The 25,716-nt window shown below is 47.4% G+C and overlaps 3 protein-coding genes across 16 annotated transcripts in view; all 3 read left to right on the top strand.

Moving 5' to 3' along the window:
* Positions 1–11,625, top strand: part of KMT2A (lysine methyltransferase 2A) — a 93,982-nt gene extending 82,357 nt beyond the window's left edge. For all 8 annotated transcript variants that reach the window (XM_032285321.1, XM_032285319.1, XM_032285320.1 and 5 more), the window contains 5 exons: positions 4,274–4,448; positions 4,613–4,720; positions 5,288–5,371; positions 5,756–5,885; positions 6,670–11,625. In XM_032285321.1, the coding sequence (XP_032141212.1) occupies positions 4,274–4,448; positions 4,613–4,720; positions 5,288–5,371; positions 5,756–5,885; positions 6,670–6,945 (773 nt within the window). In that variant the 3' untranslated portion in view covers positions 6,946–11,625. The remainder of the gene's footprint in view (positions 1–4,273; positions 4,449–4,612; positions 4,721–5,287; positions 5,372–5,755; positions 5,886–6,669) is intronic.
* A 457-nt stretch (positions 11,626–12,082) lies between these two features.
* On the top strand, positions 12,083–15,913 carry TTC36 (tetratricopeptide repeat domain 36). The gene is made up of 3 exons (XM_032285335.1): positions 12,083–12,403; positions 13,379–13,567; positions 15,581–15,913. Exons 1-3 carry the CDS (start codon positions 12,286–12,288, stop codon positions 15,841–15,843), a joined length of 570 nt encoding a protein of 189 aa, XP_032141226.1. The 5' UTR covers positions 12,083–12,285; the 3' UTR covers positions 15,844–15,913.
* Positions 15,914–15,977: 64 nt separating this feature from the next.
* TMEM25 (transmembrane protein 25) lies at positions 15,978–20,786 on the top strand. 7 transcript variants are annotated; one of them, XM_032285328.1, is made up of 9 exons: positions 15,978–16,173; positions 16,756–16,849; positions 17,130–17,441; positions 17,891–18,181; positions 18,394–18,525; positions 18,766–18,796; positions 19,064–19,164; positions 19,303–19,392; positions 19,537–20,786. In XM_032285328.1, exons 2-9 carry the CDS (start codon positions 16,780–16,782, stop codon positions 19,608–19,610), a joined length of 1,101 nt encoding a protein of 366 aa, XP_032141219.1. In that variant the 5' UTR covers positions 15,978–16,173; positions 16,756–16,779; the 3' UTR covers positions 19,611–20,786. The 7 variants fall into 7 exon arrangements, with proteins under 7 accessions (XP_032141219.1, XP_032141223.1, XP_032141221.1 ...); XM_032285330.1 differs by having other exon boundaries at positions 16,032–16,173; positions 16,753–16,849; positions 19,306–19,392; XM_032285327.1 differs by having other exon boundaries at positions 16,046–16,173; positions 16,753–16,849.
* Positions 20,787–25,716: the final 4,930 nt, after the last annotated feature.

The following is a 25,716-nucleotide window of genomic DNA, read 5'->3' as shown; positions in this document are numbered from 1 at the left end:
TCCGTCTCAAAAAAAAAAAAAAAAAAAAAGAAAGTCCAGAGGTAGGACAGACATCAGGATTGATTGGTACAGGAGCTTGCAATGTCACCCAGTACCTAGACTCTTTTCTTCTTTCCACTTTACGATCTATAGTAAAACTTCATCTTGAAGCTGATAGCAAATGGCTGCAGCAATTCCCACGATAACATTCAGTCATCACAGTGTTCAGAGGAACAGGAGGGACTTTTTCTTAGGAAAAAATGGACATCTCACAGACCAGAATTTGGTACCATGTCTGTTTCTTTTTTTGTTGTTTTTTTGAGACAGAGTCTCAGCCTGTTGGCACAGGCTGGAGTGCAGTGCTGCAATCTTGGCTCACTGCAACCTCCACTTCCTGGGTTCAAGCAATTCTCCTGCCATAGCCTCCCGAGTAGCTGGGATTACAGGTACCCACCACTATGACTGGCTAATTCTTGTATTTTAGTAAAGACGGGGCTCCACTATGTTGGCCAGAGAGACCTCTGGTGACTCTGAGGGTACACTATAAAGAGGCAAGATAGGAGACTCAGTTATAAGGTAATCCACCCACCTCAGGTAATTTACCCACCTCAGCCTCCCAAAGTGCTGAGATTACAGGCATGAGCCACCATACCTAGCCCCATGTCCATTTCTAAGCCAGTCACTGGCAAAGGGACTGGGATTCCCAGGATTTTTTTAGGCTAGTCATCTGGAGTGGAAGGGATGCTGGAAGTTAAGCACAATGACCCTTGTGTTTCCCAGTCCAAAACCTGTCCGTTATTCTCCATGTCCAGTGCTTCCACCTTGTCCTTATCCTCATGACCTTATATTTCTAGTGGTGTACATGTATGTATATGTAAGGACCATGAAGAAGATAACATGGGGAAATGAAATAGAGTGACACAAAGTTGGGTAGTTGGTGGCAGGATATCTGGAATCTCTTGATGAGGTGACATTTGAGCTTAGACCTGAGTGATGATGAGAAGCCAATCATGCAAATACGTAAAGCAGATTCATTCAGGCAAGCTAGGAGGCCAAGGCAGGAGGGCCGCTTGAGCCTAGGAGTTTGAGGTTATAGTGTGCCAAGATCATACCTGTGAATAGCCACTGCACCAGCTGGACAACAGAGTGAAACTCCATCTCGTAAAAGTAAATTAAATATTTTTTTCTAAAGTCCTGACACAGAGAAAACAGCAGATGAAAAAGTCCTGAAGTGGGAATATCTTTGATATGTTTATTGGCTGTCTCTTCCATGAAGTAAAAGCTCTATGAATAGAGGTACCTTGCCTATCTTCTCACCTCTGTCTTCCCCAGGTCCTGTCTGGCACAGTGGAAAGATGGAAAGAGTCCCTGGGATATTTTAGGTGTGCAGTAAATATTTATTGAATGAATAAATGAATCTCCCACAAGCAGAATAGATTGTTCCTGCTTAAGAGTTCTCATTGGCCAGACGCGGTGGCTCACACCTGTAATCCTAACACTTTGGGAGGCCAAGGTGGGCGGATCACCTGAGGTCAGGAGTTCAAGACCAGCCTGTCCAACATGATGAAACTCCGTCTCTACTAAAAATAAAAAAAATTAGCTGAGCATGGTGTCAGGCACCTGTAATCGCAGCTACGTGGGGGGCTGAGGCAAGAGAATCACTTGAACCCGGGAGGCGGAGGTTGCAGTGAGCTAAGATTGCCCCATTGCACTCCAGCCCGGGCAACAAGAGTGAAACTCTATCTCAAAAAAAAAAAAAAAAAAAAATAGTTTCCATAGTACTTTATATTATGCAGAATTTGGACACTTGCACATTGTATGGTTTGTATACATCTCTGCCTTCCTCTGCTGTGAGCTGCTTAAAAACAGACAGGGGCCCACGCATAATGCATCTCAGTTTTCTCATTATCAATACAATATTAATTTCATTGTAAGTCCTCTGGTGAATATAGAATTGAACATTCAGCCTACATATTAAAAGGAACTTTCTGTGAAAATATACTTGCATATGTAGTATGTTTTTCAAAGTCTTTTTTTTACCTAAGAATTCACAGCAATCTAGAACTCCCAGGAAAAAATTCTTAAGGAAAATTAGTGGTCTGTAGAAAAAAGAGTTTGCCATTGCATTATATGGCTTAAGCTCTTATGTTGTAGACTTGTGTTATATATTTAAGGCAAATTCTTATGGGACCAACAGTTGTGATCATAAGAATGTCACTTACCTGGGGCCGGTGCAATGGATCACTCCTGTAATCCAAGCAAATTGGGAGACCAAGGCAGGAGGATCACTTGAGGCCAGGAGTTTGAGACCAGCCTGAGCGACACAGTGAGCCCCTGTCTCCACAAGAAATTTAAAAATTAGCCAAACACAGTGGCATATACCTGTAGCCCCAGCTACCCAGGAGGCTGAGGTGGGAGCAGCTTGAGCCCAGAAGTTCAAGGTTACAGTAAGCTATGATCATGCCACTGCACTCCAGCCTGGGTAACAAAATGAAACCTGTCTCTTAGAAAAAGAATATTGCTTATCTAGAGACGTTCTTTTGTTTGTTTGTTTTTGAGATGGGGTCTCACTCTGTTGCCCAGGCTGGAGTGCAGTGGCATGATCATCTGCTTTTTCATCTGCTGTTTCCTCTGCGTCAGGACATTACGCCAAGGTTACATCTCTAAATATGCTTCATAACACAAACTGTATATCTGCTGGAATTGCATATGTGCAGTTGCAATCCTAATACAATTACACTTACGAAATGGATACTTGATCCACAACAGATACCATTATTGTTTCCATATCTCCATATCTATTAATAATATCAAAAGCAATGTTTGTAAATGAAATCATATTGTTTACTTAATAAAAATATAAAGAACATTAGCTATTTGCTAGTGCCAAAAAGAAGTGTGGCAGTTGTAACTCTGCCCTGTCCCTTTAATGGAAAAAGCCAAATCATTTTAAAATGAAAACCTTTTACCATCGATGCCAGACTTATATAAATGTTGCTTTTATAAAATAAAAAGAAATTTTAAAATGCTAATTAACAGCATAAGACAGTGAGTAGAAGAAAGCAGCTACTCAGTATACTACTCCATACATTCATCGTAACAGCACAAGAGAGTTCTGTGTTAGGGGTGTATTAACATTGCTTTTAAACTTGAGTGAGGCTGGCTGGGTGCTGTGGCTCACTCCTGTAATCCCAGCACTTTGGGAAGCCGAGGCAGGTGCATCCGCTGAGGTCAGGAGTTTAAGACCAACCTGGCCAATATGGTGAAACCCTGTCTCTACTAAAAATACAAAAAAATTGGGCCGGGCGTGGTGGCTCACACCTGTAATCCCAGCACTTTGGGAGGCCGAGGCGGGTGGATCACGAGGTCAAGAGATCGAGACCATCCTGGTCAACACGGTGAAACCCCATCTCTACTAAAAATACAAAAAATTAGCTGGGCATGGTGGTGCGTGCCTGTAATCCCAGCTACTCAGGAGGCTGAGGCAGGAGAATTGCCTGAACCCAGGAGGCGGAGGTTGCGGTGAGCCGAGATCGCGCCATTGCACTCCAGCCTGGGTAACAAGAGCGAAACTCTGTCTCAAAAAAAAAAAAAAAAATTATCTGGGCATGGTGGTGCACACCTCTAGTCCCAGCTTCTTGGGAGGCTGAGGCAGGAGAATTGCTTGAACCCAGGAGATGGAGGTTGCAGTGAGCTGAGATCAGACCACTGCACTGCAGCCGGGGTGACCGAGCGAGACTAGGTCTCAAAATAAATAAATAAATAAATAAACTTTAGTGAGGTGTCTGGAGGAATATGAACTTATAGAACATAGGTAATCCATTCCTATAAACTAAAATGGGATTTTATTTGTAGCTATGCAGTCCAGAGTTCACATCTTGCCAAATTATATGGCCTCGGGAGTGTTATGTCAGGTCTCTAAGCCTGTTTGCTCACCTGAAAATGAAGCTAGTAATTCCTGCCTCATGTGGTCATTATGAGCATGACATAAAATAACACATGTATATAGTGTTGGCATATAGCATTTCTGTGTAATACAGCACATACAAAATAGTCCATAGTTCGGTGGCATTCCTTTTTCACTTAGCCATCTATCACAAACATTTTTCATTTTGGTAGATCTGTATCAGCATCATTTTAATGACTATCTGATGCTAATTCTGAGCTGATACGTTATAATTCACCCTTGAGCAGCCTCTGGCACAGTTACTCTCTAGCACAGGCATTTCTGTAGGACTGTGCTGTTTCTAGTTGACTATGCTCCTCACTGCCTGGGTGCCTCTGATCCTTCTAGGTGTTAACGGTTTGAGGATGCTGGGGATTCTCCATGATGCAGTTGTGTTCCTGATTGAGCAGCTGTCTGGTGCCAAGCACTGTCGAAATTACAAATTCCGTTTCCACAAGCCAGAGGAGGCCAATGAACCCCCATTGAACCCTCATGGCTCAGCCAGGGCTGAAGTCCACCTCAGGCAAGTTCCCTTCTTTTCTGTTAGCAGATTTGGGTCTTGATTTTATTATCTCCTGACACCTTTGTCTTCCCACATACTCTTTGAGATTTCCAGTGTCAATGCCTTTGTCCTTTACTGCTTTATTAAAGCGTTTCTCTAAATACGTTTTAATATTTTGGCTCCAGGAAGTCAGCATTTGACATGTTTAACTTCCTGGCTTCTAAACATCGTCAGCCTCCTGAATACAACCCCAATGATGAAGAAGAGGAGGAGGTACAGCTGAAGTCAGCTCGGTAAGTCTTGAGTGGAGAGCAGTCATTAGAAACTGCTTTCCCTCTCCTCCAGCTGGGCACTATGTAGGAATTTGTTTGCATCAGAATTTCCCAGATAAGATTTAAGAAGACTGGGCCAGGCGTGGTGGCTCACGCCTGTAATCCAAGCACTTTGGAGGCCAAGGCGGGCGGATCACCTGAGGTCGGGAGTTCAAGACCAGCCTGACCAACATGGTGAAACCCCGTCTTTAATAAATAAATAAATAAAATAAAGAAGATTTAAGAAGACTGAAATCCATTTGTGTTGAAGTAGCAGTAGATGCCTGGTAAGGAATGAGGAATATAAGGTACAGAGGAGAAATTCAAATTCAAAGAACTGTAAGAGGCCTATTTAATGATAGTATACTCTGTCAGGTTGTCATGGTCAGAAAGTACTATATATACTAAAAATGGGCCTCATTTTATAAGGCACCTACTCAGTTTGACATTGAACAAAGAGTGTACTACTTTTCTCTAGGAACCTTTCATTCAAGACTCAAAACATTATTTCCTGAAGAAAATTTGTTAATGATATGTCTTGTCTCTTAGGAGGGCAACTAGCATGGATCTGCCAATGCCCATGCGTTTCCGGCACTTAAAAAAGACTTCTAAGGAGGCAGTTGGTGTCTACAGGTAAGGCTAAAATTATAGAAAATGAACGAAGTTTTCCAGACTCAAAGTAGACCAAATGCTGGACTGACTTTCCTCACTCAGTAAGTGAGGATTTTATGGATACTAATTATTGACCCTCATATCCTGGGATCCTGCAACTCCTTGTGTTGAACAAGGACTTTAAAACAGTAAGCATTAAAACATTGCTTCTTCCAGTGGGCTATAGAATGGAGATACCTTTCATCTTTAGCCATGTTAGAACAATATACACAAATCAAGTGGGTCCAAATTTTTATTTTCTCACGTCCCTCCTGGGGAACTAAGACCAGGAGAACTTATTCATGTATTCATGCAATTAACCTTAGTTGCAAGATTTGTGTCTGACCTCTTTTCCATCTGTCCCAGGTCTCCCATCCATGGCCGGGGTCTTTTCTGTAAGAGAAACATTGATGCAGGTGAGATGGTGATTGAGTATGCTGGCAATGTCATCCGTTCCATCCAGACTGACAAGCGGGAAAAGTATTACGACAGCAAGGTAAGTCTCCCACTTGCATTCACCCAGTTCTTTTGTTTTGCTGTAGAAAGGGACCAGTATGATCCCTGAATCCCAAAAGAAATAGTGTATGTTATCAATTCAAAGACCTTTCTTTAAAAAAAAAAACAAAAAAAAAACAGGCCGGGCACAGTGGCTCATGCCTGTAATCCCAGCACTTTGGGAGGCCAAGGCAGGCAGATCAACTGAGGTCAGGAGTTCGAGACCAGCCTGACTAACATCATGAAACCCCGTCTGTACTAGAAATACAAAAATTAGCCGGGCATGGTGGCAGGCGTCGGTAATCCCAGCTACTTGGGAGGCTGAGGCAGGAGGTTGCGATGAGCCAAAATCACACCATCGTACTCCAGCCTGGGCAATAGAGCGAGACTCTGTTTCAAAAAACAAAAAAAAACAAAAAAACAAAAAAACAAACTCTGAAATTTGTGAGGGGCTCAGTAAAAGTAGAGAATCCACTCTGAGGATTAGCACAGAAAGTTACTCTTTGAAGGCTTGTCTGAGTGGCTCCTAGTATCAGAAGCACATAGCCATACAAGTTTTAGGTTTCTCTGTCCTGCAAAGACATTAGAAACCTCTAGACTAGTGGCCTGTAATCTAGGAACTCTTGATGGAAGCATCTTGAAAGATAGGTACTGGGAGAAATCTGGAAATTTTACTAGAGGAAACTTTATCAGCGGCTATAGGTAACATCAGGAGAAAACTGGGAAATGTTCTTAAACCTGAGTTTGTAAGAAATGCCAAGTTCTCCTTTCTCCTGCACATACAGGGCATTGGTTGCTATATGTTCCGAATTGATGACTCAGAGGTAGTGGATGCCACCATGCATGGAAATGCTGCACGCTTCATCAATCACTCATGTGAGCCTAACTGCTACTCTCGGGTCATCAATATTGATGGGCAGAAGCACATTGTCATCTTTGCCATGCGTAAGATCTACCGAGGAGAGGAACTCACTTATGACTATAAGTTCCCCATTGAGGATGCCAGCAACAAGCTGCCCTGCAACTGTGGCGCCAAGAAATGCCGGAAGTTCCTAAACTAAAGCTGCTCTTCTCCCCCAGTGTTGGAGCGCAAAGACACAGGGCCATCCAAAGTAATGCTGAAGGCCTTTTCCAGCAGCTGGGAGCTCCCGGATTGAGTGGGCACAGCTGAGGGGCCTCCGTGATGGCTGAGCTCTCTTATGTCCTATACTCACATCAGACATGTGATCATAGTCCTGGAGAGAGAGTTGAGGTCTCGAAGAAAAGATCCATGATTGGCTTTCTCCTGGGGCCCCCTCCGATTGTTTACTGTTAAAAAGCGGGAGTGGGATCCCTAGCAGACTTGCCTGGAAGGAGCCTATTATGGAGGGTTGGTTATGTTGGGAGATTGGGCCTGAATATCTCCACAGAAATAAGTTGCCATCCTCAACTTGGCCCTTTCCCAAGCACTGTAAGTGAGGGGTCAGGCAAGGCTCCAGATGGAGGGTTGGTTGGATTCCTGACAGTTTGCCAGTTGGGCCCCGCCTACGGCGTCTGTAGAACAAACAGAGGTCTGGTGGTTTTCCCTACCATCCTCCCACTCAAGGGTTCACTTCTGATTGGGAGACAGGATTCCTAGCACCTCTGGTGTCAAAAGGCTGTCATGGGGTTGTGCCAATTAATTACCAAACATTGAACCTGCGGGCTTTGAGTGGGAGTGTTGTCCCCAGGAGCCTTATCTCAGCCAATTACCTTTCTTGACAGTAGGAGCGGCTTCCCTCTACCATTCCCTCTCTTCACTCCCTTTTCTTCCTTTCCCCTGTCTTCATCCCACTGCTTTCCCATGCTTCTTTCTGGGTTGTAGGGTAGACTGACTCCATGCTCAAGGACACTCCCTGTTGGGCCTAGGATGTGCCTGCAAAAAGTTCCCTGAGCCTGTAAGCACTCCAGGTGGGGAAGTGGACAGGAGCCATTGGTCATAACCAGACAGAATTTGGAAACGTTTTCATAAAGCTCCACAGAGAGTTTTAAAGAAACATATGTAGCATGATTTTTTAGGAGAGGAAAAAGATTATTTAAATAGGATTTAAATCATGCAACAACCAGAGCATCAGAGCCAGGATGACCCCTGGGTCCCATTCCTAAGACGTGGTTACTTTATTTTCCCCTTGTTAAGACATAGGAAGACTTAATTTCTAAACGGTCAGTGTCCAGTTGAAGGCAGAACACTAATCAGATTTCAAGGCCCACAACTTGGGGACTAGACCACCTTGTGTTGAGGGAACTCTGCCACCTGTGCACAACCCACGGCTAAAGTAAATTCAATGACACTACTGCCCTGGATTACTCCTTAGGATGTGGTCAAAACAGCATCAAATGTTTCTTCTCTTCCTTTCCCCAAGACAGCGTCCTCAACCTGTTAAATTAAGTCATTGGATTTTACTCTGTTCTGTTTACAGTTTACTATTTAAGGTTTTATAAATGTAAATATATTTTGTATATTTTTCTATGAGAAGCACTTCATAGGGAGAAGCACTTATGACAAGGCTATTTTTTAAACCGCGGTATTATCCTAATTTAAAAGAAGATCGGTTTTTAATAATTTTTTATTTTCATAGGATGAAGTTAGAGAAAATATTCAGCTGTACACACAAAGTCTGGTTTTTCCTGCCCAACTTCCCCCTGGAAGGTGTACTTTTTGTTGTTTAATGTGTAGCTTGTTTGTGCCCTGTTGATAAATGTTTCTTGGGTTTGCTCTTTGACAATAAATGGAGAAGGAAGGTCACCCAACTCCATTGGGCCACTCCCCTCCTTCCCCTATTGAAGCTCCTCAAAAGGCTACAGTAATATCTTGATACAACAGTTTCTCTTCTTCTTTCACACGCAGTCTCTCTCCTTTCCAACACAACTTCCAGAGTGGTGAGAGACAGCAATCTTTTACATTTCCCTCATCTTTCTTACTTCAGAGTTAGCAAACAAGTTGAATGGCAACTTGACATTTTCCATCACCATCTGCCTCATAGGCCACTCTTTCCTTTCCCTCTGCCCACCAAATCCTCATATATCTGCAGAGAACCCATTGATCACCTTTGCCCTCTTTCGAGGCAGCCCGTTGAAACTGAAGCACAGTCTGACCACTCACGATAAAGCAGATTCTTCTCTGCCTCTGCCACAAGGTTTCAGAGTAGTGTAGTCCAAGTAGAGGGTGGGGCACCCTTTTCTCGCCGCAAGAAGCCCATTCCTATGGAAGTCTAGCAAAGCAATACGACTCAGCCCAGCACTCTCTGCCCCAGGACTCATGGCTCTGCTGTGCCTTCCATCCTGGGCTCCCTTCTCTCCTGTGACCTTAAGAACTTTGTCTGGTGGCTTTGCTGGAACATTGTCACTGTTTTCACTGTCATGCAGGGAGCCCAGCACTGTGGCCAGGATGGCAGAGACTTCCTTGTCATCATGGAGAAGTGCCAGCAGGGGACTGGGGAAAGGCACTCTACCCAGACCTCACCTCCCTTCCTCCTTTCACCCATGAACAAGATGCAGTGGCCTTCGGGGTTCCACTAGTGTCTGCTTTCCTTTATTATTGCACTGTGTGAGGTTTTTTCGTAAATCCTTGTATTCCTATTTTTTTTAAAGAAAAAAAACTTAAGCTGCATTTGTTACTGAAATGATTAATGCACTGATGGGTCCTGAATTCACCTTGAGAAAGACCCAAAGGCCAGTCAGGGGGTGGGGGGAACTCAGCTAAATAGACCTAGTTACTGCCCTGCTAGGCCATGCTGTACTGTGAGCCCCCTCCTCACTCTCTTTCTACCAACCCCAAACCCTGAGGACAGGGGAGGAACCCACAGCTTCCTTCTCCTGCCAGCTGCAGATGGTTCGCCTTGCCTTTCCACCCCCTAATTGTCAACCACAGAAATAAGAAATTCCTTCTAGCTCAGCCTTGAGTCCATTGCCAAATTTTCAGCACACCTGCCAGCAACTTGGGGGATAATCGAAGGTTTCCCTACAAGAGGGAAAGAAGGCAAAAATGGCATAGCTATCTCCAAAACACATCTGAGTTTATTTCAGAAGCGACCAAGGGAATCTCCGCACAAAAGTGCGGATTGAGGAATTGTGGTGGGTCATTCCCAAGAATCCCCCAAGGGGCATCCCAGATCCCTAAGGAGTAACAGCAACAAACCTGGTCAGTTCTCAGTGAGAGCCAGCTCACTTATAGCTTTGCTGCTAGAACCTGTTGTGGCTGCATTTCCTGGTGGCCAGTGACAACTGTGTAACCAGAATAGCTGCATGGCGCTGACCCTTTGGCCGGAACTTGGTCTCTTGGCTCCCTCCTTGGCCACCCACCACCTTACGCACAGCCCCTCTGTTTTTAGACCAATAACAGGAATTAAGGGGGAAGCCCTGGCAGCTATACGTTTTCAACCAGACTCCTTTGCCGGGACCCAGCCCGCCACCCTGCTCGCCTCCGTCAAACCCCCGGCCAATGCAGTGAGCACCATGTAGCTCCCTTGATTTAAAAAAAAAAAAAAAAAAAAAAAAAAATACAACTCACACACACACACACACACACACAAAATCTTCTTAATGAATGTATCTTTCTAAAGGACTGACGTTCAATCAAATATCTGAAAATACTAAAGGTCAAAACCTTGTCAGATGTTAACTTTAAAGTTTGGTTTGGGTTTTTTTTTTTTTTTTTTTTTTTTTTTTTAATTAGAAATCAAGCTTTTGTTTTTAAGGAAAAGCGGGTCATTGCAAAGGGCTGGGTGTAATTTTATGTTTCATTTCCTTCATTTTAAAGCAATACAAGGTTATTGAGCAGATGGTTTTGTGCCGAATCATGAATACCAGTCAAGTCACACACTCTGAAAACTTGCAACTTTTTGTTTGTTTTGGTTTTCAAATATAAATATGATATATATAGGAACTAATATAGTAATGCACCATGTAACAAAGCCTAGTTCAGTCCATGGCTTTTAATTCTCTTAACACTATAGATAAGGATTGTGTTACAGTTGCTAGTAGTGGCAGGAAGATATCAGGCTCACTTTCCTCTGATTTCGAAATGGGGGAACCTCTAATCATAAAGGAATGGTAGAATAGTCCATTCCTCGGATCAGAGAGAAACACAGAAATGGTGTCACCTGGATTTTTTTCTGCCCATGAATGTTGCCAGTCAGTACCTGTCCTCCTTGTTTCTCTATTTTTGGTTATGAATGTTGGGGTTACCACCTGCATTTAGGGGAAAATTGTGTTCTGTGCTTTCCTGGTATCTTGTTCCGAGGTACTCTAGTTCTGTCTTTCAACCAAGAAAATAGAATTGTGGTGTTTCTTTTATTGAACTTTTAACAGTCTCTTTAGTAAATACAGGTAGTTGAATAATTGTTTCAAGAGCTCAACAGATGACAAGCTTCTTTTCTAGAAATAAGACATTTTTTGACAACTTTATCATGTATAACAGATCTGTTTTTTTTTTTCCTTGTGTTCTTCCAAGCTTCTGGTTAGAGAAAAAGAGAAAAAAAAAAAAAAAAGGAAAATGTGTCTAAAGTCCATCAGTGTTAACTCCCTGTGACAGGGATGAAGGAAAATACTTTAATAGTTCAAAAAATAATAATGCTGAAAGCTCTCTACGAAAGACTGAATGTAAAAGTAAAAAGTGTACATAGTTGTAAAAAAAAGGAGTTTTTAAACATGTTTATTTTCTATGCACTTTTTTTTATTTAAGTGATAGTTTAATTAATAAACATGTCAAGTTTATTGCTGCACATGGTTGAGCTTCCTTTTGGCTGTGGTTGGAGGGGGTGGAGAAAAGGGGAGGGGTATGTCCTGTGACCTGGTCACAAAGTACCTTCCACAGTCCTTTGCTTTAAGGTGGCATCACTAAATCATTCCTTGCAGCCCACCTTCAGGTCTGCTCCACACTGGCTCTCTTGACTGTATTTTCTTCCTGTATTCATCACTGATGTATGTTCAGGACCTAATTAATTCTGGATATGAGGAAAGGTCAAGAGGACAAAGGAACAGTACCTTTACCTTCTACATATCTCCCCTGTTTTATCCAAGGAGGTCAGGTAGTGACTTTTATATATTTTCTCCTAAACTGTGAATATAATACACTGAAAGCATTTCAGGGAGAAGTTGGAGAGCACCTTAGGTGCACTCCACCTTAAGGCTGAAGCTGGATTTGTTTACTGTTTCTCCTGGGGGCAGGGGCAGTTGAGAAATAACTAAATATTCTGCCAAGCCAGAGTCAACCCTCCAGGCCACAGGTTGAGCAAATGCTACGGCCCAGAAAGGGAGATTCCTCATGAAGGGGTGGTTTTCATCCTTTTAGATCAACTTCCTGCCGGAGGCTCCACCCCTACCACTGTCCTCCCTATTCTCTCATCCGGAGTCATCTTTTGGGATTTTTGGAGTTGAGCACCATGGGGACTCCAAATGATCAGGCAGTGCTGCAGGCCATCTTCAACCCTGACACCCCATTTGGAGACATTGTTGGATTGGAGCTGGGGGAGGAAGCAGAAAAGGAAGAACTAGAAGAAGGTGAGCATTTGACCTGGAGCGTAGCTCTGCACATAGGCTGGCCTGCTGGCCTTCCAAGGTAGCAGAGGGAGGTGATCTTATAGGGCCCCTTGTTCCATGACCCTTGGATTATTATTGAGATTGGAATCAGAGAGGTTAGCTGCTCCTAAGTGCACTGATGATTTGGTAAGAGACATCCTGCCAAGTGGAGTAAGCTAGGGTTTGTCTCTCAATCCGTCAGCTCCTATGCCTCTGAACTTACCACTTAATTGATTGTATGATCCAGGCTTAACTGCCAGATGATGTTAAACTCTCACATTTTTTGTCATAACAGAGAATACCACCACCACCCCTACCCAGAAGACCAAAATATGGCAGGGCATGGTGGCTCAGTTGAGTGGTTCCAATATGGCAACCACAACCAGAATCTGTTAAACACTGTCACAAGCCAAGCTCCAAGCTAACTCTTCCGCAGAGTGAGTGCGTTCACTGCCTTTTCCATTAGCCCTTAATTAAGGAATTTTCAATATCCTTTGTTTCTAGAGGAGTAAAGCCTACGCCTTACTAACTCAGGCTAAAATGCTAAGGGCTACATCAGAAGTGATGTCCATGATCTGGGAGTATCATGGTGGCCTTTGCATGAGGGGCGGTGTAGTAGAGCAAAATGCAGACAAAAGCCAGAACGACCTGGGTTCACATCCAAGCTCTGCTTGTGTGGCCTGTGTGACCTTGAACAAGTTCTTTAATAAGTTGAGGAGTTGGCTTCATTCTCTTGGCAATGGGGAGCCAACTAAGGCCCCTTGGAACTCAGGCAATGGTAGCTCCCGGCCTTAGCGACCCAATCTCCCCCATACCCCAAACACTGCAACTGACCACTGCTGTAACCCATACCCAGTCAGCTCTGGCTCAGATCTCAGAATTCCAAAGCCTGAGGTGGCTTTTTCTTCTTGCTACCAACTGCACACCTGGCCCTTCATGGCTCCTTCCCTGGCCCAGATGAAGTTTTCCCTCAAGCACAGCTGGAGCAGTCCAAGGCCCTGGAGCTACAGGGGGTGATGGCAGCAGAGGCTGGGGACCTCAGCACAGCTCTGCAGAGGTTTGGCCAAGCCATCTGCCTGCTGCCTGAGAGGGCTTCAGCCTACAACAACCGTGCCCAGGCCAGGCGACTCCAGGGAGACGTGGCAGGTAAGGGGAGATGCCCTGTATCCTCTGCAAAAGGGTTCAAGGGAGAGCACAGACCAGACATGAAGTAGCTGTGGGGCTGGGGTGGCCTTGCTAAACTCCTTGGAGCCTGTCTTCTTACCTATAAGGTAGGAGATGTAACAGGGGCCCTGCTAATCTAATGGGGCTATTGTGAAATTCAAAAGAGACTGCATTCCATTGATTAAGGAACATTTAATGAGAGCCTACTCTGTGGTAGCAGGCTGGTGCTGAAGACACTGAGATAAAAGGTATGTTGATTGCCAACATTTATATAGCAGTCACTGTACCAGACATTAAGCACTTTACATATAAACTATAGTAAATCAATCCTCACAACAACCCTAAAAAGTATATACTATTGTTACCCCGGTTTACAGATGAAGAAACAAGCATGGAGAGGCTAAGTAATTTGCCCACTATCATACAGTTAGTAGTGGAGCTGGGATGTGAAACAGGTGGTAGGGCTCTTAATCCCCACATGATACTGCTCCTCAAAAAGCTCCCAGTCCAGGGGGCAGAACAGACACATAATTCTGAGACCAGCCTAATATGTGTGAGAGGGGTCAGTGTGGGACCCATTCCTGAAGAGTGAGTTTTCAAGTATGAGTAGGAGTTAGCTGGTGAGTGGAGAAGGTAGTCTGTAGAGGTCCAAAAAGCAGACACAGGTACAGAGAACTTCAGGTCTTCAGGCTGGCTGGAGCAGGGAGTGGAAGAAGGACAGCAAGCTGAGCCTGGAGCTGTGGGCAAGAGTCTGATCCACACCTTGGGAGTGTTAGGCTAAGACTGTGCGTCTTGAAAACATGGGGGACCACTAGAGTTTTAACAGGGGAGTGACTGGATCAAACTCCTGCTGCATTCAGTTTATTCTAATTAAGTGGAGACAACGGGACCATGCTGGGGACCAAAGATCAGGCTGACAGGAAGGTATAAACTAAGGAAACCTAGTACTACTTGACTGTTAGGAGCAGTGTTGATACAGGTGCTCCCAAGACCAGCAATCCCAGGCTGGGGAGTTTTGAGTCCACTCCAGGAACAATGGAGACCTCCCAAGAGCCCCTTTCCAGGCTTATCTGCCCCAGATCGCTGAAGACGGCCCCAGAGAGATGCAGAGGTGATTCCAACTGGAGATTCCTCCAGACTAGCTTCTCTGTGGGAAACCAAGGAGTACTGCAACCTGAGAGCTTCTCCAGAGGCTCAGGCTCTTTAGAAGACTAGAGAACATGAGTGAATTGAAGCAGAGCCTGGAATGAAGGCACCTGGTGGACTTACAGAAGGTGGCTGACTGCCTGAAGTTCTGAGTTCAGAGTTCTGAGGCCCAACCCAAGTAATTTATGATAATCAAAATAAAAATGGTGCACGCCAGCTCTGGCTCCAGCACCAAGGATATTAGATACATGGAGATAACCAAAGAATGATGAAAGGCAATTAGTCCAGGAAATAGAGAAGAGAGGTGTTCTAACGCAAGCAATAGAAAAAAAGGCCCTCAAAAGGAAAACAGTGAGAATTTGACTTGATTGTACTTGTAAGAAATGCCTGCAGAGATCATTTTTTTGGACCCTGACATTCAGAATCAGTCACCTGACACAGTGGATGCTTAATAACAGGTGTGGAATAAACTGGCTGCTACTTGCCCGAGCAGTGGGTCAGACTCATAAACTTAGTGACCATTCAGAATCCTGCAACGTTCATGTTTTCGTGTATTAGCGGTGGAAAATAATATGAACAAGACGAGACCTGTACTTCAGTCCCAACTCTGCCACTAAGTGGCCTGGTTGTACTGCCCCGGGCAAGTCCTCTCAATTCTTCTACAGTCTTCATCTGTGTAATGGGTGTAACAGTCTGCACCTCTAGCAGGTGCGAGGCGGGTTGTAAACGGCCCCGCCCGGGAGCCGCAAGAACCACGGCGGCAGGTGCGGCCGCAGAGGGGCGGGGGCTCCGGCTAAGCCGCCCCGGACGCCTCTGACCACCGCTCCGCCCGCCCTGTCGGTCCCGCAGGCGCCCTGGAGGACCTGGAGCGCGCGGTGGAGCTGAGCGGCGGCCGGGGACGCGCCGCCCGCCAGAGCTTTGTGCAGCGCGGACTCCTGGCGCGGCTGCAGGGCCGGGACGACGACGCCCGCAGGGACTTCGAGCGGGCAGCGCGGTTGGGCAGCCCCTTCGCGCGGCGCCAGCTGGTGCTGCTCAACCCCTACGCCGCGCTGTGCAACCGCATGCTGGCCGACATGATGGGGCAGCTGCGCCGCCCCCTCAACGGCCGCTGAGCTCCGGCGTCTGGGGGCGAGGGGACGGGGAGGGGGGCCCTGAACCAATAAAGTCGTCGGGCCTCACCAACTCTGCCTGCTCCTGCGTCCTGCGTGCGCCCGGCGAGAAGGGCACTGGGGGGGGACTCTGCGCTGGGGGCCCTTGGTACGGACTAGGGACCCGCCAGGGGGGTGGTGAACCGCGGCCGCCCACCTGCCGGAGGAGGGCCTGTGGGGGCTGGTGGTCGGGCATCGATTGGCCCTGCCTGGCGCAGCCCTCGCCCCTGCAGCGGACTGCGGTGCTCATCAGACCTGAGCAGTTGCTCCGGCGGCGCTCAGGGAGGGAGCCAGGTGAGCCGCCCTGGTGGCTGGGGGTGGTGGGGGGTGGTGGAGGGTGGTGGGGGGTGGTGGGGGATGGGGGCGGGATGCTCGGCGACCCCGCCCTCCCCTCACCCCTTCCTCTTCCGCTCACATTCACCAGAGCCACCAACATCAAGAAAGGGGGCGTAGGGCGAGGGATGGGAGAGAGAACCTAGCGGAGCAGAAGAGAGGATGGGAAAGGGAAAAGCAATCCCTTTGGGGGAGGGGCGCGTGAAGACCGAGTGTATGTGTGTGTATGTGTGTGAGTGTCCGTGCGTGCAAGGTGCGGTTGCACAGATGCTCGTTGCTTCTGTGGATCTGCGGGCGGGGGCCTGTTTGTAGCCTGGAGTCGGTGCTCGGTTCTGCGCCTGCAGGGTATCCAGGTATCTGCTGAGTGGATCTGTGCCTTTGGGCTTTGCCGTTCGTGTCCGCGCCTTCGCCACTGGGAGCCGGTCTACATTTGTGTCTCCGTGCATGGTTCTTTTTGTTTCTGGAGAGTAAATTCTGGAGAAATTGCTAGGCCTGCCCACTCTCACCTGGCTGACACGGAGACCCGACCCCTTCTCTCAGCAGCCTGGGGCCCAGGCCCGGGCCACCATGGCGCTGCCTCCAGGCCCAGCCACCCTCCTGCACACACTGCTGCTTCTGCCAGCCCTTCTGAGCTCAGGTACACCCCTGTTCAGTCGTTGACCAAGTGCTTCTGGAGGCCAGAGCCCCCTTTCTCCTCTCTTTGTCTGCACTTCTGTTTGGGTACCCACTCCGGCCCCAGGCTCTGGAGCCCCTATTACCCTCACCCACCTACCCTACCTCCAACCAGTCAGTCCCTGGTGAAAGGACTCAGGTGCCCTTTCCCTTGGCCTGCTGCTCCTCTCACTGGACCTCCTCCTGGTCACAGCACAGTACCAGCCCTGCCCCAGCCCTTCCCAGAGGCCCCTGCTGTGTTCCAGGTTGGGGGGAGTTGGCGCCACAAATAGATGGTCAGACCTGGGCTGAGCGGGCACTTCGGGAGAATGAACGCCACGCCTTCACCTGCCGGGTGGCAGGGGGGCCTGGCACCCCTAGATTGGCCTGGTATCTGGATGGACAGCTGCAAGAGGCCAGCACCTCAAGACTGCTGAGTGTGGGTGGAGAGGCCTTCTCTGGAGGCACCAGCACCTTCACTGTCACTGCCCAGCGGGCCCAGCATGAGCTCAACTGCTCCCTGCAGGACCCCAGCAGTGGCCGGTCAGCCAACGCCTCTGTCATCCTCAATGTGCAATGTAAGTGCCCCTGAGGTGGACAGGGAGAGCGGTTCTCTGTCAAGGGGCCCCCAGCAGCCACCAGGCAGGTGGTCCACAGGACATTTAGCAAACACTTAAGCACTTTGCAAATATGAACTCATTTTATCGTCTGAATAATCCCATGAGGTCATTACTATTGTCACCATTTTACAAAGGAGAAAACTGAGGCACAAAGAGGTTAAGTGGTCCACCTAGGGTGATGGTCCCGCTGGTAAGAAGCAGAGCCAGGATTCACATCCGGGCTTTTGGCTCTAATTACACTTATAATCACCATGAAATGCTGCCTCTCTGGTAGACCCAGCCATTCTGTTCTCAGCATCCCCTCTGAGGAGGGGCCCAGGCCCCTGGCCCCCATCTGGGTTTGGGAAGGTAGGGCCAGTCGTATGAGGGGCTGTGGTAAGAGCATGTTGGCCTCTGCTTTGCACCAGTCAAGCCAGAGATTGCCCAAGTCGGCGCCAAGTACCAGGAAGCTCAGGGCCCAGGCCTCCTAGTTGTCCTGTTTGCCCTGGTGCGTGCCAACCCGCCTGCCAATGTCACCTGGATCGACCAGGATGGGCCAGTGACTGTCAACACCTCTGACTTCCTGGTGCTGGATGCACAGAACTATCCCTGGCTCACTAACCACACGGTGCAGCTGCAGCTCCGCAGCCTGGCACACAACCTCTCGGTGGTGGCCACCAATGACGTGGGTGTCACCAGTGCCTCGCTTCCAGCCCCAGGTGAGCATGCGCAGCAACTGGCCTAGCAAAGCCTCAGGTGGTCGCAGGGGTCCCATCCCCATTTAGAAATGGGAGTACTTGTTGCCCTGTGGGTGGGTCTTGTGGATGAGCTGTCCCTAGTCACCCTGGGCAAGGAGGGCAGAGTAGTACCTATGGCATGTTGGGGCTGGGGGCACTGCCCAGTTGGGACCTAACCAGAGGACGTCCTTCAGGGCTCCTGGCTACCCGGGTGGAAGTGCCACTGGTGGGCATTGTTGTGGCTGCTGGGCTTGCCCTGAGCACCCTCGTGGGGTTCAGCACTTTGGTGGCCTGCCTGGTCTGCAGGAAAGAGAAGAAGACCAAAGGTAGGCCAGGGACACTGGGGGCAGAGGGTGGCTGGAGGAGTGGCGATAGGTCAGGCTGACAACAGCCTGGGCAGAACCAGTCGTCTCTGACCGTGGCAGAGCACTTCCAGGGTGTGGCCATGGGTAGGGCATTTAAGAGACCCTTTTCCCTGAGAGTCCTGGGTCTGAAAGGGTAGGAGGAGGAGAGCCCAGTGTGGGAGGGTACGTTGAGAATTAGAGATATGGCTTCTTTCTCCGCAGGCCCCTCCCGGCGCCCATCTCTGATATCAAGGTAACTCTTCCTGGGGCTGGGCAGACAAGCCTCATAATCACCACCAAATGCTGCCTCTCTGGCAGACCCAGCCATTCTGTTCTCAGCATCCCTTCTGAGGAGGGGTCCAGGCCTCTGGCTCCCATCTGGGTTTGGGAAGATAGGGCCAGAAGTATGAGGGGCTGTGGTAAGAGCATATTGGCAGGATGGGGACAGGAGAGAGCCTGGGGTTTCTGGTGAGTGCCTGTGCCAGGGTGCATATCCATTCCGACTTTGTCCTCCCTGTAGTGACTCCAACAACCTGAAACTGAACAACGTGCGCCTGCCACGGGAGAACATGTCCCTCCCATCCAACCTTCAGCTCAATGACCTCACTCCAGATTCCAGAGGTATATCTAGGAGCCTGCTATTGGCCCCTGCTTAATCTTCAGAAGTGCTTCTGAGAAAAAGAGAGCTTGGTGCTTGGGAGGGGCAAGGCCCTATCAGGCACACTCCTCATCCTCAACACTGCCCTCTTTGTCACCCAGCAGTGAAGCCAGCAGACCGGCAGATGGCTCAGAACAACAGCCGGCCAGAGCTTCTGGACCCGGAGCCTGGTGGCCTCCTTACCAGCCGAGGTACTGGGGAATGGCCTACCGCCCTCCTCTGCTCCCCAGCCCTGTGCTTACGCCAGAGGCCTCTAAGTGCCCAGGGGGCAGAGAGGGCTCTCCCAGCTTCCAAGGAACAAGCGTTACTGAGTCCCCTGGGCTTTGATCCCGCAGGTTTCATCCGCCTCCCAATGTTGGGCTATATCTATCGAGTGTCCAGTGTGAGCAGCGATGAGATCTGGCTCTGAGACAAGGATGTTCTCTTGGCCTCCGGACACCCTTCCATTCCTCCACGGCATCCTCTGCCTAGCTATGTTGCCAGTGTGAACAGGTCATGCCACTGCCACTTTTGCTTGCCCTCCTAGCTGTGGTGCCCTCTGTCATGCACATGATACATTTCACTGGGCTCTAACCCACAGGGGGACAGGTATCTTTGGCAAGGCTGCCAGTTGGACCTAAGCCCCTCATGCTGACTCAGGGTGGGGCCTGCATGCGATGACTGGGCCCTTCCACAGGGAGCTCTTTGGCCAGGGGTGTTCAGATGTCATCCAGCATCCACGTGTGGCATGGCCTGCTGTATGCCCCACAAGGGCCCTGCATGGATTTTCCTCCTTCCTATGCTATGTACCCTCAGGTAAAATTTAGGACCCTGCTAGCTGTGTAGAACCAAACTGTCCTTTGCACAGAAACCAACCCCTGGTCCAGGGGCACTGGCCAAGCACAAACGAGTCCTTTTTGCTGCATACCTCTCTGCCCTTCTCTGTCCTTTCTGTCCCCACCTCTTCTTGGGAATTCTAGGTTATTTGTTGGACCTTCTCTGCTTCTTCACTGGGCACTAGACTTTTCTATTGGCCTGTGCCTCGCCCAGTATTAGCACAAGTCAGGGAGGAAGAGGGAGGTGATTAGTCCAGTAGCACCCAGGACAGCTTGTAGCTATGCATCATTTTCATACGGTGTTAGCACTTTAAGCACATCCCCTAGGGGAGGGGGTGAGTGAGGGGCCCAGAGCCCTCTTTCTTTGTGGCTTCCCCAAGTTTGGCCTTCTGTGATTCACTGTGAGTGTCCTGAGCTCTCGGGATTGATGGTTTCCCTCTCAGCTTGTCTCCTCCACCATGGGACCCCAGCCCTGATCAACCCCTGGTTGCCCCATCGGCAGGAAGCTGCCCTTCCTGGGGGATGGTCACCACAGGCACATAATTCAACAGTGCTGGAAGCTTTAGGGGGATGTGGAGAAAGGAGGAGACCACATACCCCAAAATGACCTAAGAACACTTTAAAACACAACATGTAAATGATTGGAAATTAATATAGTACAGAATATATTTTTCCCTTGTTGAGATATTCTTTTGTAATGTTTTTCATGTTACTGCCTAGGACAGTGCTGAGCACACAGTAAGTTTAATAAACTTGACTGAATGAATTTACATATCTCTGCTTCATTTCTATGTTTTGTGTGTGGTTTTTTTTTTTTTTTTTTTGAGACAGAGTCTCTGTCGCTCAGGCTGGAGTGCAGTGGCGTGATCTTGGCTCACTGCAACCGCTACCTCCTAGATTCCAGCAATTCTCCTGCCTCAGCCTCCTGAGTATAGCTGGGACTATAAGCACCAACCACACCCAGCTAATTTTTATATTTTTAGTAGAGATGGGGTTTTACCATGTTGGCCAGAATGGTCTCAAACTCCTGACCTCAAGTGATTTGCCCACTTCGGCCTTCCAACATGCTGGGATTACGGGTGTGAGCCACTATGCCCAGCCTTCTTCTAATATGTTTTTTAAACAAAGTTTTCCAGTCTGACAGTGGAAAAAATACAGCCAGCACCTATATACCCACCACCCAACTCTGATATTACCAAACTTTCTTCAGAAAAGTAAGTAACATTTCTTTAATTACACTGTTCCCAATGGCAGGATTAGCATTTTCTATTTCAGGAGTGCCAAGTGGGGTTCTTAGCTATAACCAGCATCTGATTCCACTCGGTCCAGCTGCTGCTTCCCACCTCAAGAGTGGGCTAAGATATGCTGAGCCCCTTCGTCTTGCCCACGGGAACAGAAAGCTTAGACTGGGCTGTGATTTTTTTTTTTTAGCACAAAATAATGAGGTTCATGTGAAATTTTGTTAAATCCATATGTATGTATGTGTATACGTATATATATATATATATAGAGAGAGAGAGAGAGAGCACGTGTGTGTGTGTCTTGCTCTATCACTCAGGCTGGAGTGCAGTAGTGCAATCATACCTCACTGCAGCCTTGAGCTCCTGTGTTCAAGGGATCCTCCCACCTCAGCCTTGTGAATAGCTGGAACTACAGGTGTGTGCCATTGTGCTCAGCGAATTAAAAAGATTTTAGGGGGACCAGGTGCGGTGGCTCATGCCTGTAATCCCAGCACTTTGGGAAGCCAAGGCAGGCAGATCACAAGGTCAGGAGGTCAAGACCATCCTGGTCAACAAGGTGAAACCCGACTCTACTAAAGATACAAAAATCAGCTGGGTTTGGTGGTGTGTACCTGTAATCCCAGCTACTTGGGAGGCTGAAGCAAGAGAATCGCTTGAACCAGGGAGTCAGAGGTTGTGGTGAGCATGGTGACTCATACCTGTAATCATAGCACTTTGGGAAGCCAAGGCAGGTGGATTGCTTGAACCCAGGAGTTCAAGACCAGCCTGGGCAACACGGTGAGACCCCATCTCTACAAAAACACAAAAATTAGGTGGGCGTGGTGGGTGTACCTGTAGTGCCAGTTACTTGGGAGGCTGAGGCAAGAGGATCACTTGAGCCCAGGAGGCAGAAGTTTTGTGACAGATTGCACTACTGCGCTCCAGCCTGGGCCACAGAGTGAGACCCTGTCTCCAAAGAAAAGAGAGAATCTCCATACAGTTTTCCATAGTGGTTGTACTATTCTACATTCCCACCAATATAAGACTGTAAGAGTCCCCTTTTCTCCCCATCCTCATTGATACCTGTAATTATTTGTCTTTTTAGTAATAGCCATTCTGATTGGGGTAAGCTTGTATCTCATTGTGGTTTTGATTTGCATTTCTCTGATGATTAGTCATGTTGAGCATTTTCTCCTATACCTGTTAGCCATTTGTATGTCTTCTTTTGAGAAATGTCAGCTGGGTGTGGTGGCTCACACCTATAATCCGAGCACTTTGGGAGGTCAAGGCAGGTGGATCACTTGCAGTCAGAAGTTTGACGCCAGCTTGGCCAACACAGCAAAACCCCATCTCTACTAAACATACAAAAAATAGTTGAGCGTGGTAGCACATACCTGCAATCCCAGCTACTTGGGAGGCTGAGGTTGCAGTGAGTTGAGATCATGCCACGGTACTCCAGCCTGGCTGACAGAGTAAGGCTGTCTCAGGAAAAAAAAAAAAAAAAGGGAAATGTCTCTTTTGCCAACTTTTTAATGGGATTATTTGGTTTCTTTTCCTGTTGAGTTGTTTGAATTCCTTGTATATTCTGGATATTAATCCCGTTGGATGAATAGTTTGTGAATATTTTCTCCCATTCAACAGATTGTCTCTTCACTCTGTTTGTTATTTCTTTTGCTGTGCAGAAGCTTTTTACTTTAATTAAGACCCATTTGTCTATTTTTGTTTTTATTGCTGTGCTTTTGAGGTCTTGGTTGTAAATGTTTTGCCTAGACCAATGTCCAGGAGAGTTTTCCCTAGGGTTTCTTCTGGTATTTTTTATAAATTCAGGTCTTATGTTTCAGTCTTTAATCTGTTTTGAGTTGATTTTGATATGTAGTGAGAGACAGGGGTCCAGTTTCATTCTTCTGCAGGTGGCTATCCCATTTTCGCAGTACCATTTATTGTGGAGGGCTTTCTTTCCCCACTCTAAGTTTTCATCGGCTTTGTCAATGGGCTGTGATTTAAAAATAAAAAATTGGGGCCAGGGCGCAGTTGGTCACACCTGTATTCCCAGCACTGTGGGAAGCCGAGGTGGGTAGATCACGAGGTTGGGAGTTAGTGACCATCCTGGCCAATATGGTGAAACCCCATCTCTGCTAAAAATACAAAAATTAGCTGGGCGTGGTGGCGCATGCTTGTAGTCCCAGCTATTCAGCAGGCTGAGGCAGGAGAATCACTTAAACCCAGGAGGCAGAGGTTGCAGTGAGCTGAGATTGTGCCACTGCACTCCAGCCTGGGTGACAGAATGAGACACCGTCTCAAAACAAAACAAGATGGTATTTGCAAGCCTCATGGTAACCCCAAATTAAAAAACACACAATGGAAACACTGCTTTTAGGATCCTTTCCTTATCCTTGACCTTTGGGAGTTTGATTATTAAATGCCTTGAGGTAGTCTTCTTTGGGTTAAATCTGCTTATGTTCTATAATCTTGTACTTGGATATTGACATCTTTCTCTAGGCTTGGGAAGTTCTCTGTTATCCCTTTGAATAAACTTTCTACCCCATCTTTCTCTATCTCCTCTTTAAGACCAGTAACTCTAGATTTGCCCTTTGGAGGCAATTTTCTAGATCTTATAGGTGTGCCTCATCCTTTATTATTTTCTTTCATCTTTCATCTCCTCTGTGTATTTTCTTTTCTTTTCTTTTTTTTTTTTTTTTTTTTTTTTGAGACAGAGTCTTGCTCTGTCGCCAGGCTGGAGTGCAGTGGTGCAGTCTCGGCTCACTGCAACCTCTGCCTCCTGGGTTCAAGTGATTCTTCCGCTTTAGCTTCCCGAGTAGCTGGGACCAGAGGGGCGTGCCACCATAACCAGCTAATTTTTGTATTTTTAGTAGAGATGGGGTTTCACCATGTTGGCCAGGAAGGTCTCGATCTCTTGACCTCGTGATCCGCCCACCTTGGCCTCCCAAAGTGCTGGGATTACAGGCATGAATCACTGTGCTCGGCTGTATTTTCTTTTTTTTTGAGATGGAGTCTCACTCTGTCACCCAGGCTGGAGTGCAATGGCGTGATCTCAGCTCACTGCAACCTCCACTTGCTGGGTTCAGTGATTCTCCTGCCTCAGCCTCCCGAGTAACTAAGACTACAAGTGCCTACCACCATGCCCAGCTAATATTTGTATTTTTAGTAGAGATGGGGTTTCTCCATGTTTGTCAGGCTGGTCTTGAACTCCTGACCTGAAGTGATCCACCCACCTCAGCCTCCCAAAGTGCTGGGATTATAGGCGTGAGCTACCACGCGCAGCCCAGACTGTGTATTTTCAAATAGCCTGTCTTCAAATTCACTAATTCTTCTGATTTATCAATTCTGCTATTAAAAGACTCTCATGCATGGGCCAGATATGTTGGCGCACGCCTGTAATTCCAGGACTTTACGAGGCCAGGACAGATGGATCGCTTGAGGCCAGGAGTTCCAGACCAACTTGGCAAACATGGCAAAACCCTGTCTCTACTAAAATTACGGAAAATTAGCCAGGTGTAGTGGCACATGCCTGTAACCCCAGCTACCTAGGAGCCTGCAGCATGAGAACTGCTGGAACCCAGGAGGTGGAGGTTGCAGTGAGTCTCAGGATCATACCACTGCACTCCAGCCTAGACAACAGAGTGAGACCCTGTCTCAAAAAAAAATTTAAAAACACTCTGATGCGGGCCGGGCGCGGTGGCTCAAGCTTGTAATCCCAGCACTTTGGGAGGCTGAGGCGGGTGGATCACGAGGTCAAGAGATCGAGACCATCCTGGTCAACATGGTGAAACCCCGTCTCTACTAAAAATACAAAAAATTAGCTGGGCATGGTGGTGTGTGCCTGTAATCCCGGCTACTCAGGAGGCTGAGGCAGGAGAATTGCCTGAACCCAGGAGGCGGAGGTTGTGGTGAGCGGAGATCGCACCATTGCACTCTAGCCTGGGTAACAAGAGTGAAACTCCTTCTCAAAAAAAAAAAAAAAAAAAAAAAAAAGACTCTGATGCGTTCTTCAGTATGTCAATTGCATTTTCAACTCTAGAATTTCTGCTTCTTTTAAATTATTTCAATCTGTTAAATTTATCTGATAGAATTCTGAATTCCTTGTGTTATCTTGATTTGAGTTTCCTCAAAACAGCTATTTGACTTCTCTGTCTGAAAGATCCCATTCTTCTCTCTCTCCAAGATAGGTCCCTGGTGCCTTATTTAGTTTGTTTGGTGACCTCATGTCTTCCTACATGGTGTTGATGCTTGTAGATGTCCGTCAGTGTCTGGGAATTGAAGAGACAGGTATTTATTGAAGTCTTTGCTGTCTGGGCTTATTTATACTCATCCTTCTTAGCAAGGCTTTCCAGGTATTCAAAAGGACCTTGATGTGATCTAAGCAGTCTCTGCATTAGGGAGCACCCCAAGCTCAGTAACACTCTGGTTCTTGCTGACTCAGAGAGATATTGCCTTGGTAGTGTTAGATAAAATCCAGAAT

Source organism: Sapajus apella, unplaced genomic scaffold (genome assembly GCF_009761245.1).
Source record: "Sapajus apella isolate SASKATOON/1434 unplaced genomic scaffold, GSC_monkey_1.0 scaffold16, whole genome shotgun sequence".
NCBI lineage: Eukaryota > Metazoa > Chordata > Mammalia > Primates > Cebidae > Sapajus > Sapajus apella.
Note: the sequence above shows the minus strand (reverse complement) of the source record. Positions and strands in the feature narration are given on the sequence as shown.

Coding starts and splice junctions, on each gene's coding strand:
- TMEM25 (XM_032285328.1), top strand. CDS start 16,780: ATGGCGCTGCCTCCAGGCCCAGCCACCCTCCTGCACACACTGCTGCTT. Junction 18,526..18,765: donor GAAAGAGAAGAAGACCAAAG/GTAGGCCAGGGA, acceptor CTTTCTCCGCAG/GCCCCTCCCGGCGCCCATCT. Junction 18,797..19,063: donor CGCCCATCTCTGATATCAAG/GTAACTCTTCCT, acceptor TCCTCCCTGTAG/TGACTCCAACAACCTGAAAC.
- TTC36 (XM_032285335.1), top strand. CDS start 12,286: ATGGGGACTCCAAATGATCAGGCAGTGCTGCAGGCCATCTTCAACCCT. Junction 12,404..13,378: donor AAAGGAAGAACTAGAAGAAG/GTGAGCATTTGA, acceptor TCCCTGGCCCAG/ATGAAGTTTTCCCTCAAGCA. Junction 13,568..15,580: donor ACTCCAGGGAGACGTGGCAG/GTAAGGGGAGAT, acceptor TCGGTCCCGCAG/GCGCCCTGGAGGACCTGGAG.